At 43.5% G+C, this 13,027-nt stretch overlaps 1 protein-coding gene and 1 long non-coding RNA gene across 3 annotated transcripts in view; one reads left to right on the top strand and one right to left on the bottom strand.

The window, feature by feature from the left end:
• The window catches only part of LOC109963238 (uncharacterized), a 35,284-nt gene that overhangs the window by 13,881 nt on the left and 8,376 nt on the right, over window positions 1–13,027 (bottom strand). Inside the window, exons 2-4 of the mRNA XM_020605596.1 lie at window positions 2,416–2,640; window positions 1,112–1,262; window positions 169–351 (exon numbers count right to left, since the gene is read on the bottom strand). Of these exons, the coding sequence (XP_020461252.1) occupies window positions 169–351; window positions 1,112–1,262; window positions 2,416–2,630 (549 nt within the window). The 5' untranslated portion in view covers window positions 2,631–2,640. The remainder of the gene's footprint in view (window positions 1–168; window positions 352–1,111; window positions 1,263–2,415; window positions 2,641–13,027) is intronic.
• Window positions 289–2,459, top strand: LOC109963239 (uncharacterized). 2 transcript variants are annotated; one of them, XR_002275372.1, is made up of 3 exons: window positions 289–379; window positions 506–722; window positions 2,379–2,459. It is a non-coding gene; the product is annotated as an uncharacterized LOC109963239 (long non-coding RNA). The 2 variants fall into 2 exon arrangements; XR_002275373.1 differs by having other exon boundaries at window positions 506–725; window positions 2,379–2,458.

Below are 13,027 nucleotides of genomic sequence, written 5' to 3'. Positions count from 1 at the left end.
ATGACACTCAGTGAAGAAAATACAGAGTCAGGTAACGCGAGCAAGACGTGCTCCTAGAGCAACATCAACAAAACTCAAACCACAACATCAGTGAACAGAGGATTTCTGTGCTACTGATCCACCAATCTCTGCAAATATTCTTAAAGCACAGGTAGTTTCACTTCTGACCTTTAGTCTTCCTGTGATTGCTTCTAGTTTGGTGTTCACATCATCCCATCGCCGCCCGCACTCCCTCGCTGAGGCCAGCAGTCGAGCCTGCATGACGCCCTGGAAGAGCCGAGCCAGCACTCGATTCTTCTGGATCAGATTGTCCAGTTGGACGAGCCGAGATCCCACCTCGCACCGCAGCATCTGAACAAACACACAAAACATGTCTGAGGTGACGCATAACAAACGATTCCTTACCTACAGTCATCCTCCTGATATTTATCCCTGTAATCTGACTTCCATTAAAAAAAAAAGCATAGCTACAAGCAGCAGCAGGTGTTTGTTCCTGCGTTTACAGATCATTCCAGCGGAGCAGCAGAAAGTGGCCAACGAAGTAAACTTGTCTGTCCAACTGCTTCTTCGCTGTGAGATGGAGCTGCAGCAGACAACTGGTGAGGTTCCAGTTTCCCAGCAGGGACCAAGCTGAAGGGGAACTTCATTTTGGACCAACGAGGAGAATCTATTCAGAGGGGATGGGCGCTCTGCTCCGCTGCACACTCACTCTCTGATTTAAGGTGGTAAGACCAGTGGATTTACATATACAGTAAATACTTTCTGTTTCAGCTGTACAACTGGCTGCTGACTGATATTTGCGCTCTGCCTGAATCGTGTCTTTAAAATGCACTTCAGGCTCACTTTCCTCTAATCCTGGTTTTGCTCTCCTTGAGCTCTAAGACACACACACACACACACACACCAATTTTGACAATGACACACAAGACAGGGGAGCTTTAGTGCATGATAAAAATACAGGTTAGTCCGAGTTGAAAAGTAAATGAGACCCCAAATCTGTCTGTCTGTGTGTGTGTCGAGTTGCGGTTAGACTCAGTTTAAGCCGCCATGTTTCCATGCCAGCAGCGATCTCAAAGTTTTGTTTGAATATTTGCGTTTCCTTTCTCCTCACCTCAAACTTCCTCAGTTCTTCCTTAGCAGCGAGGTAGGTAACGCAGGTGGCGTCAGGGGAAGCGAGGTCCTGCTCAGCCAATTGCAGCCAAGCATCCAGGTGGGCGTGTTCCTTCATAAACTCATGCCAGAGGATCCACTTCCTCTCTACCCTGTAAGACAGAAGGACACAGCCTGAGTGATTCTCTGTAGCAACGGAGGGAAACGTGGAGGTTAGAATTATTGTTGTTGGCCAGAGATGTGAGGGAGGCTGAGAACTGAACAGCACACGTTGTTTTGTTGTGACGAGGAGCCTGGAGATTTATTTATTAACTGACAGTAAACTGGTCAGAACACTGTCTTGTCTATCAGTACAGAAGATTTTATCGTTTGTGCACGAAGTGGGAACATCGAGTCCTTGGGTCTGTTTAGGTCGGATCCCCATCCTGGATCAGGTCTCCTTTTGGAAAATGAATGTGTGTGTCAGGTTGGGGCAGGTTTTCCATAGGTTTGTTCTGGCTGAAGACCTCTGTGTCCATGTTTTGTCCAAGATGTAAGAAAACCTCTCAGACATTTATAATAGTGCAGAGTGCTGCACATCCAAAAATCATAACTTTACTCAAAATAGTTTGAAGCAGTTCATGACATTTATCTGGGATGTTTATGTAGCAGTATTTTTCCCAGCAGCCTTATTTTGTAGAATAAGTCTGAGACGTCACCTTGTCTCAGTACGGTGAGTCAGTTATTCAACCACATTGCTAAATACAGCAGGGCTACGTGCAGGCAACAGTGGGATCACAGTGTGTCAAAGATATTATGGATCTCAAAGAAGCCAAGCTGACACGAGTGGAAGCTGTAGTTGTTTGTATGCTACCAAATAAATAAATAAATAAACCATAATTTGTAATATCAAGTGCTGTATGAGACACTAGGAAACGTCCTTTCCTCAGATCCTTTAACTGAAGCGTCCAAACATCCACCTGATTTCTGACCCTTGTTGTCATGTCCATCCACAAAGGGTGGCCCTGTGTATCCTCACTCATGGCTCCTCAAGCTGCCTCCTCACTCCTCAGAGCTCTGGGATGTCTTTCATTCTAACTCGACTGAAACAACTTCTGGGTCAAGAAGTGATTAAATAAGGGAACTGGGATTTACCAACAATGGTCAAATGCAGTATAGTATCAAACAAGTGGCCTTTTCCCCATGTACCATTATAAATAAGAGGCCTGTGAAGGTATGACATCAGTTGTTATTACAAATTTAAATCATGGATGTCTGCTATTTCCCAGAACCCTGAGTTCGACTGTCCTAATGCAGGACACTCACTGGCCACATCCCTGCAGGTCTCCATCTTGGCTCCAGCTACCGCCCCCGCGCTGCATTTCCTCCTCGTTCAGCCCCAGTGGAGACGAGGTGAAGAGACACAGAGACTCAGACCATGTCCCCTCCATGTCTCTCACTTCCTCTCCAACATAACTTCCTTCAGCGGTGGGGAGGACGTTGCCATGGTGTTCTGAAGGGAGACGGTCGACTCCAGGCATCCTGATTTACCTGTTGGGACACAAGAGGATGAGTTATATTTTTAATAGTCGTCCCAGTTGCATTCAAACAAAGAAAAGTTTTGTTTTTCACAGTGGATTCAAAATAAACTGGTTGCACCCATGTTTGTGTCTGAAGTGTGTGGGTCTGTTTGTGTTGAAGGTTTAAAACAGTAACACTTCTCTGCACTGCACCACTTCTCTATATAAAAAGCAGCATTTCTTCCAGGAAATGTTTGATTTGAAATGAGCACTGTGGATAAATGACATTTACTCTGATGCTCTTCTTCTCCACTACACACCATGTGGTGAATGACTCCTCCTGACCAGCTGAACGGATCTCAGCGGTGACACAGGAGCATCGGATACTTTATTTCATCATGCAGGAAAATCTGATGCTCTGCATCCAATGCTTCTGTGGTTTGGATCATTGTTCTTGGATGTTTAGTTGCAACATTTGGTCAATCCTCTGCACTGGAAGCTCCATCTGCTGAATGCAGCCGGGCTGTCTGATGTGGGCACGCCTGCAGGTTTCGTTTCAGATTTTGCTTTGTTTGTTTATTTTGCCACTTGGCTGAACTGTAAGCTGCTGATTTATGATTGGGCTTTCATATTTAGTTATGCCAGATGTCATGGTATACTTTGTTTCTTTATTGTACACTCTATAGCTTTTGTCTGGAATGACAAACAGGTGAGGAATAAAATGATACAGAAGGCAGTAAAACCAAAAGAAATACCTAAGGAAATATTCAATTTGTGCGTTTACAGATAAAGTGCTGAGAATGCTGATGAAGTGCAGGGTCGTATATGAAGCTGTGCTCCCGTCTGTACAGTAACATCGACTAACAGATAAAACAAAATGAGGTTTGCAGATGGTGTTGTTTCATTATGCACAAAATGTTTTCCTAGGAAAAGGGAGTTCATTCTGTTGAGAATCTGAGGATAACAGTAGGATCTTAATTAGCCCTGGTGGACAGAGGAGAAGGTTCACAGATTTATAAGCTTAAACATGTTTTAACTATTTATCCTGTTGGGTGGTTTAAACTCTGTAGGCAGAGAGAGACAACTCACTGCATCTTCAACACAAACACCCACTCTACACACACACACACACACCAAGGGTTTCTAGTTAGTGAGGAGCCTCCGAGTCTTTACTGAGGTGAGGACAGAAACGCTCAGAGTGACCAGAGACAGACAGCACCAACCCACTGAGGCTCAGATTTATGTGAATGAAAAGGACAAATGTGTGTGGGTACCTATTTCCAGACATGTCTGTTGGATCTTAAGACTGACATCCAGACTCATTTGAGGTAACCAATGCTGAAAACATCTTCTTGGCCCTTCGTCTACACTAAACCAGTTTTCCTCACCCAAAAACAGCGATTTAACATATTGATTTACTCAGTTCTACAGCAGCTCACCCAGCTGGGACTAACCAGACTGCCTCACTGCTCACCTGACATCGTTACTTGCTAAATCTCTTCATCCGCTTTCTGACAACTTCCTCTTTTTTCATGTGTTTCAATGCAAATCAAGATCTTTACAAAAAGGATCTAAAACACTAATGTGGAAACGCACTAAACGCTGACAGTGTTTTCATATGTAGTCCGGTCCGTGAGAACGTAGTCCGTCATCACCGAGGAGAGACGACACCGTGAGGATGCTGCAGGAAAAACTAATTAAGGAGCTGTTTAAAACAGGAGGCCACAGTTCAGCTCCACCTGACACAAACCGTTAACCCTGACAATTAGCTCAGATGAATCTGTGCTTAGGCAAGCATCATTAAACAAACTCAGAGGAAATGAAAGAGATTGAATGACGTAGTAGGACACGCAGCATCAGTTTGTCTAGCAGAAGCTCTGAGTGGAGCAGCTGGAGATGGTGCCGATATCAAAATGTAACATACAATGAAGAGACCACACAGCTGCATTCTTGGTTTTGTAGAGAGAGATTGTAATGTAAACCCTGAGAAAAGCAGACTTCAGTGTGATACATTTAGTGAGCGAGCAACAGTGCATCTGAAGTTGATGATTAATCTGACGTCTCACTGGGAGCCCGAGGTAAATGCAAACGTCACACCAGAAGAGTGCAGCGGCTATCCTGCAGCGATTTCACAGCTCAGCGATCCTCAAGTCCAACCAACAAAAAACTCAGTGTATTAGAAGACAGACAGTGTTCAGTTATTATCAGTGTGACAGTTTAAATGGCTCCATTTTCTTCACTCCATGTATAAATGTCTTCTTTTGCTTTTCTTCCTCCTTTCTCCGATCAAACTGATTTCATGAGGCAACATATGCAGAACAACTCTGTGTGTGTGTTCCAGCCTCCCATGCCCATAAATCAAGCCCCAAGGCCTCATTCTCCAAACTCCCATCTGGTGCGTGCATGTGCCTTCATATTTTCTATGTTTGTGTGGACAAATTTTAGCTTGAATGCACCGTTGTGTGGAAGTGTTGTCCAGTCCTATTTCAAGATTCGGACTTGGTTTGAGGGTTCAGGTTAGCATCAGGCTAAGTGGCTAGCAGGATACATTATGTCAGTGAGAGTCTCCACAATAACAAAGACAAACGTGTGTGACTCTTCGGTCTACTTCATGCTCGGTTGAGCCCATTTGTCTCAGTCATCAGCAGCTGGTGCTTAATTTTAACCCTAATCTCAAGAATGTGGACATTTTATCTGGATCTCACTTCTTCTAGGATTAGGAAGAGCATTGGGTATTCATTAGGGTTTATCTTTGGATTAGAGCCACAGTTAAGGGCTAGGGAGAGCTATTTATTCATGAGGGTCCTCCTAAGTATAGATGTACCAAACTGTGTGAGTGCAGCTAATCCAGTCACCTAAAACACTACTCTTTACCTATTTAGCACTAATTTTAAATAGCCCCAATGCTGTTTTTTAATCCACATAATGAAGAAACGTTAACGAGCCTTTAGGCAAAGTTGAAAAATGACCACCCTGAAATGTTCACTGACAGCGTATATACTGTATCCACTAAACACACACACACACACACACACACTTTTCTCTCCTGCTCTGCCCAACAACACATTACTTCACTCACAGCCACTGAAGAGCTATATGAGGAGCAACAGACACGCAGACACAGAGGCATTTACCACCTCAGTCTCAAAAGAACAAGCACCGATACAAACATCTGTTGAGCATGTGGACACACACACCCTCTGTTTCTGCTCTGTTTTCTCCAATGAGCTGAAAGTGTGAATGGCGCTTCGTTATGTAGATTTACCAGACAGAGCATCTTTGTCTGTTGATGAGTCACCGGCTGCCTGCAGCGCAGAACTGAGCACCATGCTGTACTGCTGATGGGTTCTCTCTCTCTCTCTCACGCTCTCACACACACACACACACACACACACACACAGAGAGAGAGAGTTTAATGACTATGATAGACCTTATTTTTCATTCATTCCATTTCCGCTTTTGACTGGTAACTGCTGATCCTGTCGTCATCACTGTTAGACACACAAGTCGAACCTGAGGGTGAGGACACTGAGGTCACGTCGTCCTCTCTGAGCCTATGCAAAGTTACAGATAGGTTTGTCTCTGTTGGCTTTCCACAGAAGTCCAAGATTTGAATGTGAGACAAACACTGGACTGAACAAACAAATACAAAACGTATTTGCATCAGCTGAGGGAAGGCGGGATTACCATTACTCTAGCAGTCAAATATTATATGATGTTTAATAAAAGCCTCCTGTTACTGTAATAACACACACAGAGTACAAATATTTAGTGCTGCACCATAACAGTCAAAGAGTCAAGTCATTAGTCGAGAGACCTGTCACTTGACTGAGACTCTTGTCAGCCAGTGTGCGTTACAGTCCCAGCTGGTAATTTGTTGTCTTCTCCTCGTTTTGGTGTGCGCCAAGCAGCAGTTTGCTCAACACTTCCCCTTGTGGTCGGGGTGGGGTGGGGTGGAATACTCACTTCAACCGTGACACTGTCCGATACATGGATGTACATTAAGGTTGGATCTATTTAAGTTAACAAATTGCAAAACGAGGAGGAAAGGACAGCAAAACCCACTAGGACAAGCCACATAAAAGGTGAGATTTGTCCTTTATTAGAAGTGTTCTCAAACATCATGGCCTACTTTTACTGTCGTGACCATGTGGCTGGTTTTGCATAACGTTATGCAAGTCTGGTTTGTTTTCCCTTGTTGGTAAACTCGGCTATAACCATGTCTCAGAAGAAAAAACTGCCTATAAGAGCACCGTTTTGACAGAGATACAAGTGTGCTGGCTGTCTCGTTATTCTGACAAATCCATATGGCAGCTTGACATTATATACTGTCACAATTTATCTGTTGCATCATGCAGCGATCTTATTGATTTTTTAAATGCTCAGAAATATGTTTCCGTTGCTCTTGTGCATTTAAATACAGATGTTAATGGGGTGGAAATCATCACTGAAATTCAAACCAGTTGGTTTTCTGACAGTCTAGGGTATAGAAAAGAAACAAATAGTCACACTGAAGAGCTGACTGTCGACTGACAAAATCCGTAGTCGGATACAGCCTTAACACTTAAAAACATCCATAAATACTTCTGTATTACAGCTACAGTTTCCACAGATACCGTCACAGTTTGTTTTGTTTTTATGCAGAGGCAGCGTGCACACACACACACACACACACACACACACACACACACACACACAGTCTGCCTCTCAGTGAGCCTTCAACCAATCAGACAGCCTAATACCTGACATTAATCAATGACATCACCGATGATGTCAAACACCACCAGTCGAGCCAGACAGACAAAAAAAAAAAAAAAATCCCCTCGATCGTTTTGGGCGAATGAACTGGCAGCAAGAGCTGACTGGGGGTAATGACTGACGCATCATCATCCAGCAGGATTATCCTATTCTGTGTGTGGATGTACTTGTAGAGCCGACAGTGTGAGTTTTATACCACAGAAGTGAGGACATGTTGTCTGGTCCTCTCCCCTTCAAAGGGCTGTCTGAGGGTTCAGAACTGGTTTCAGGGTTAGGAATGAGGCTAGGCATTTAGTTGTGATGGTTAAGGTTAGGGTAAGAGGCTAGAAGATGCATTATGTCAGTGAGTGTCCTCACAAAGATGGCTATACAAATGTATGTGCATGCTCAGGTCCGATCAGTCCACGACTTCTTTGGCTCTGATGCCGCCAACAAACGTCATTTGGCCAAAATTAGATGACTTATTTCCACGGCATCAGCATGTTGCCCATCTTATCTAAAATGTAACTTGTCAATCTTTGGTCTGAGACACATGTTAAGGACAATCAAAATCTACTTATGATATGGACACCAGTCATTCTCCCGCCTCAACAGAACACACATCACAAAGCTCCACACCATTTAAATGCTACTTCACTCACCATCTCATTTCTAAACTGAAGATTTTTAAAAATCTTGTTAACCATATTCTGCATTAGATTAACCTTTTTAGAGGAAACTGCAGTGATCACTGCTGCCTGAGAGGACATCACTGTCCTCACCAGACCCTCCTCAGTAGCTCTGCTTTCATCCAGTGAATTAAAAGACAATCTGGTTTCAGGAACCTTCATCATCAGTGCCTGAAGCTCCATTGCTTACATTGAAAAGTCTCTTTACTACCTTTAAGGCCAGATAGTGTAGAGGTAGTGGCCTCAATCTGTTTGCAGATATTTTTGTTTGATACCTGTACATTTCTCTAGATTACATGATGCGTTACATCTCTAGTGTTTTTCTGTATAGGTTGCTATATACTGCAGAGGTAGTCAGACATGTCAGCATGAGCGAACGAGGTTAGGCAGCTCACATGCGTTAAGACCTGAGCCTGCTGAGACAATGAGGAGCTGTACACTGTGGCAGGAAGGGAACTGAACTGGCGTTATTAAGAGTGGCTTTTGTCAGGCCTGATGGTGATATGGGGCTGAGGAGGAGATTAGGGTAAGAGGAAAAGGAGAGAGGACTCAGCTTAGACTCATTTAAATAAAGTCTTAAATAACAAAGGGACAGAGCAGCCATAGTATACACGGCGCTCACAGGTGGAGCTGTCAGGTCTGCACCACAGGCTGGATGATATTCAGCTGTGAAGGTGAAGGGGGTGAAAGGAGGTGCTCACAGTATCACAGTGTGATGACACACCCTCACTGCTGATGTTTGGACAGGATGACTTCTATTTATTCCTTAATATAATTTAGACTCCAAGTCAGAGGTGACTGAGGTTTATGATCTTGGATATGCAGTCAGACTAGAACAGAAAACAACTAGTCTCCCCTACAGGCAGCACCATGCATCGCAACACATTAAGACCTGTTCTGACTACTAGTAGAGCCACACATGTCAAGTGAGGGCGGCACCAGAGGAAAGGTCATAGGTCACCGACATCACTGGGATTTGGTAAACACAATTATACACTCACCAGCCACTGTATTAGGTACGGTGCAACATTTCTGCCTTAACATCTGTGTTGATGAAGCTCAAAATGTTTGTTTTTGGTGGAACTGTCATAAATGTATACATTTAATTCTATGTTTATTATCATAGTTAAAGTTGGTGTTGTATTGGACTACATTATGCTCAGAGGTGTCTATATTTTTGTCCTCCCCAGCTACTGTACATACATGAGAGGGTCAGAATATTAGGAACACCTCTGAATAAAATGTGGTCCACTTATATGTATATATTCCTGCATTATCAAGCAAATTTCATGGACCTCAGTGATGCAGTATAAAAAGCAGCATGGTGACCCATCAGTACCAATTTCTATACTGTGATACAAAATGTAAAGCTACATCTACCAAACTACACTTCAGCCTTTTAACCCTGCACAGTGTTTTTACCTTCTAGTGTTTCAGTTGTTCATAAATTGCTGCATGTACAACAAAGTGGCATTTTAACGCGGCTGTGACCTTAACATTCAGAAAACGCCGATCACATAGTGTGTTTAGAGAAATGCACTGCAGGTCAGAGAGTGAAGCAGTGAAATGCATCAAGCTCCAGCAGCGAGCAGGGCAGATGAATGGCTCCTATTAGGAGTGTGGCTGCTTTAGAGGGAAAGTGATATTTAACTGACAAAGTAGTGAAGGTGAGAGGAAGTTAGGACTATTAGAACCAGGGCTGATTAAAATAACGTCCGTGCCGAGACAGAGTTAATCATTCCCACTGCTCCTTAGCCAAGGACACACACACACACACACACACACACACACACGAGTTTACATGGCCACCCTCTGACCACAGCATCATTTCATTTGCACTGAGAGTGTAAATCATCTCACCCTGTCTGGCTAGAAACAACAGAGTGTGCAACATGCAGATAAAAAGCACAGAGTGATAGTTACAGTGGTGGAGTGCAGCGAAAAGAACTGTCCCTCACTGGACAGTTGGAAATCTGAAGCTACCATGATTTGTTTTAGCATTCGGATCAAGTTCAGCAAAGCAAAGCTGACATCTACGTAGAGATGTAGTCTGCAGACAGAAGTGGCTACTGAAAAGTTAAAGTTTCAGCTCAAAACTAAGTTCTTTTGGTTGAGCAAATGAAACAGCTGCACAGGTTAACGTGATCATCCCTGATGAATCTGAGCTGGCTTAGTGAAAAGGTTGCCTGCTTGAGGTGAAAACAGACTGAACCAGGCAGCTCATTTACCTGAAAAACCAAAACTACAGTACAAGCTACTATAAATGATAAATGCTCTGTGCAGCTGATGGATCTGCCAAGTTGGGCAATAATTGTCAGTTTGTCACTACAAACAACCCCTCTCCATTACACACAGTCATTCATTGTTGCTATAAAAATACTAGTGCAGCACGGAGGAACATACTAGGTGTCACAGAAAATCTAATTGGATGCAGTTTGTAGGTTTTTCCCAAGACCGCAGGAATAAAGAGCAAAATGATCATTCCATCCAAAAGTTTATATATGGCTAAGACTTCAGACGCACGTGAATGCTACTGAAGCGTCCAACTGTTCAGTCCACTCCAGCGTCACTACTGTCCTCTTCATTATCATGGGGGCGACTGTGGTTCAGTGGATAGAGCAGCCGTCTCCCAACCGGAGGGTTGAAGGTTTGAATCTTGGTGTGTCGAAGTGTCCTTGGGCAAGACACTGAACCCCCAAGTTGCCCCCGATGGTTAGATCCATCGGTGTGAGTTGGCGCCACAGATGGCTGCCTTGGTTCTGTACCGGAAACAAATTCCTTGTGTGTAACATACTTGGCCACTAAAGGTGATTATTATTATTATTATTAGCAGCTGTACCGGCAGCAGCACAGTTCTGAGTGCTGAAGATACTGACTAAAGCTGACCACAGGATCTTCAAAAGGCCATGTAATGACAGGAAAAGGTCCTGATCCCTTCGTTCTTATCCACTCACAGTGGAGCTAGGAAGCTAATGGTGAAACTGGGGACACTGGTGAATCATTACAGGCAGCGGGAGGGCAATCATACACATGCTGGGGTTGTCTTGTCACACAGACAGTAGAGTCAGTGCTGACAGCAACACAACAGAACATCTACGTCTTGTAGAGCCTGTTAAACATGTCTGACTGTGACACATAAAACCCCAAATGATGCCGTGTCCAAAACCACCCTGGTTCCATCATTCACTGTTCTCTCCACAATACACGGTCAGTGATGCAGACTGACACCTGCCATTCAATTTACACATCCAGCCAAGGGGGAAGAGTTACAGTCATTGGTTTTTTGCAGAAATGCAACATGGATGCTGCATTTCTCATTTTCTCTGGTACATGAATGCTATACTTTGAATTCAGGTGATAGCACTATTATTTATTGTACTAGGTATCAAATGAGAGCTGATCTTTTACCTCTGAGTGACACTAGTTCATTTTGTAGCAGATACAGTGACAATCCTAATGAGCAGACATGCAAGCATGTCCGCCTCGTAGACTACACCATGTTTACCACTTAAATAAACAATAAAACAAATAATTTAGAAGAATATTTCCTCAAAGGATGCTTGTTGGCAACTCAATAGAAAAAAAACCATTTGCTACATTTCTCCTGCTCTCCCCTCTTTGTCTGTCCTTGCTCCTTTGCCCCATTCTCCTCCAACTTTCTGCCCCCAGAGATAGTCTATTGTCTTCTTTGGACAAAAGGAGGCGAGCAGGAGGAACAAACAGCCTTTCTGTCCTCCTCCTGAGAGAGAGCGGAAGGGTGAATGATGGATACCCGATCTCAACTATCTAATTCTGTGGAGGAGTTGGAGGGGTGGAAAAGGAGACTGTGAGAATATTTGGAGGGTGGAGAGTTGACACATCATCTCTGAAAGAAAGCAGTCATTCAGCCGCAGGGGAGAGAGCACAAACAAAACACGTCTATGTTTGTACCTGTTGTTGGCTTCCAGTCCCATACACACCATACAGAGAGGTGGTTGGCTTTTAGCCTAACATCACTGGTATAAACAGAAACACCTGTCAATTCAACAACGGCACAAACTGATCACACAGGTTAATCAACACAGAAACAGTTTGGACACGAACTGGACATCACCACCTTAACGAAGCAGGATGAGACTGACTTTGAGACAGGTGTTCCTAACAAACTGGGGCGGGGGGAGGGGCGGGGGGGACTTTGTTCAGTCATGTAGGCAGGAGGAAGGACGGACACTTTGCTGACTGGCTCAATGTGATGTTACAATTTGTGACTTTACAATTGAGACATGTTTTGATAAACATGACGACAACTGTCTCGGCTTCTGTTATCAACTGGAAATGCCAACTGTTTAAAACTAATTCGCTCAAACAGGAAACAAACGGAGAATTCAGTCTCATTACAGAAGACATGCCTGTGCCCACCGCACTGCTTTATTCTCATCCCTTGATAAAAGGCGATCTGGCAGATTATCCTCCAACTCATGATGTAAAACAGAGAGTAAAGGCCGATTGTTTACGGACTTAAAGATTACTGACAACACGAGGTGTCAATTTCCAAAAGTATAAGACCATTATTACGGCACATAGGCTGAGTCACAATAACTGAGGATGTTCTTAGTTCAGGCCAGTCAGTTGGTAATTTACTGAATTTATAACATTGAACTCCAAAAATTCTTTTTCTTTAGACACCTCAGTCTAATATGTTCCAGCTTTGATTAATAAACGAAAATTAGATGGATATGACTTCATCATTCCAAGTGTAGTGATTGTCAAATTTGGTTTCAGGTGTTGACATTTCTAAAGGTGTCAGAGGAGCCGTTTTACTGAGTGAACCTTTGATTTGATTTGATTTATTCTTTCAAGCATGTAAAAACAGTTATGACAACACACATGATTCTACACATAATCCAATATCAATGTGCTTATACCTAGTACATGCTTGAATGGAGTAGGAAGAAGTCAGACTTATCCAGTCCTACCCCATGACATCATCTTACCATCATTGGTTTGCAAGCA

Source organism: Monopterus albus, unplaced genomic scaffold, assembly GCF_001952655.1.
Source record: "Monopterus albus unplaced genomic scaffold, M_albus_1.0 scaffold71.1, whole genome shotgun sequence".
Taxonomy (NCBI): domain Eukaryota; kingdom Metazoa; phylum Chordata; class Actinopteri; order Synbranchiformes; family Synbranchidae; genus Monopterus; species Monopterus albus.
This window is presented reverse-complemented; position numbering and strand designations above follow the sequence as displayed.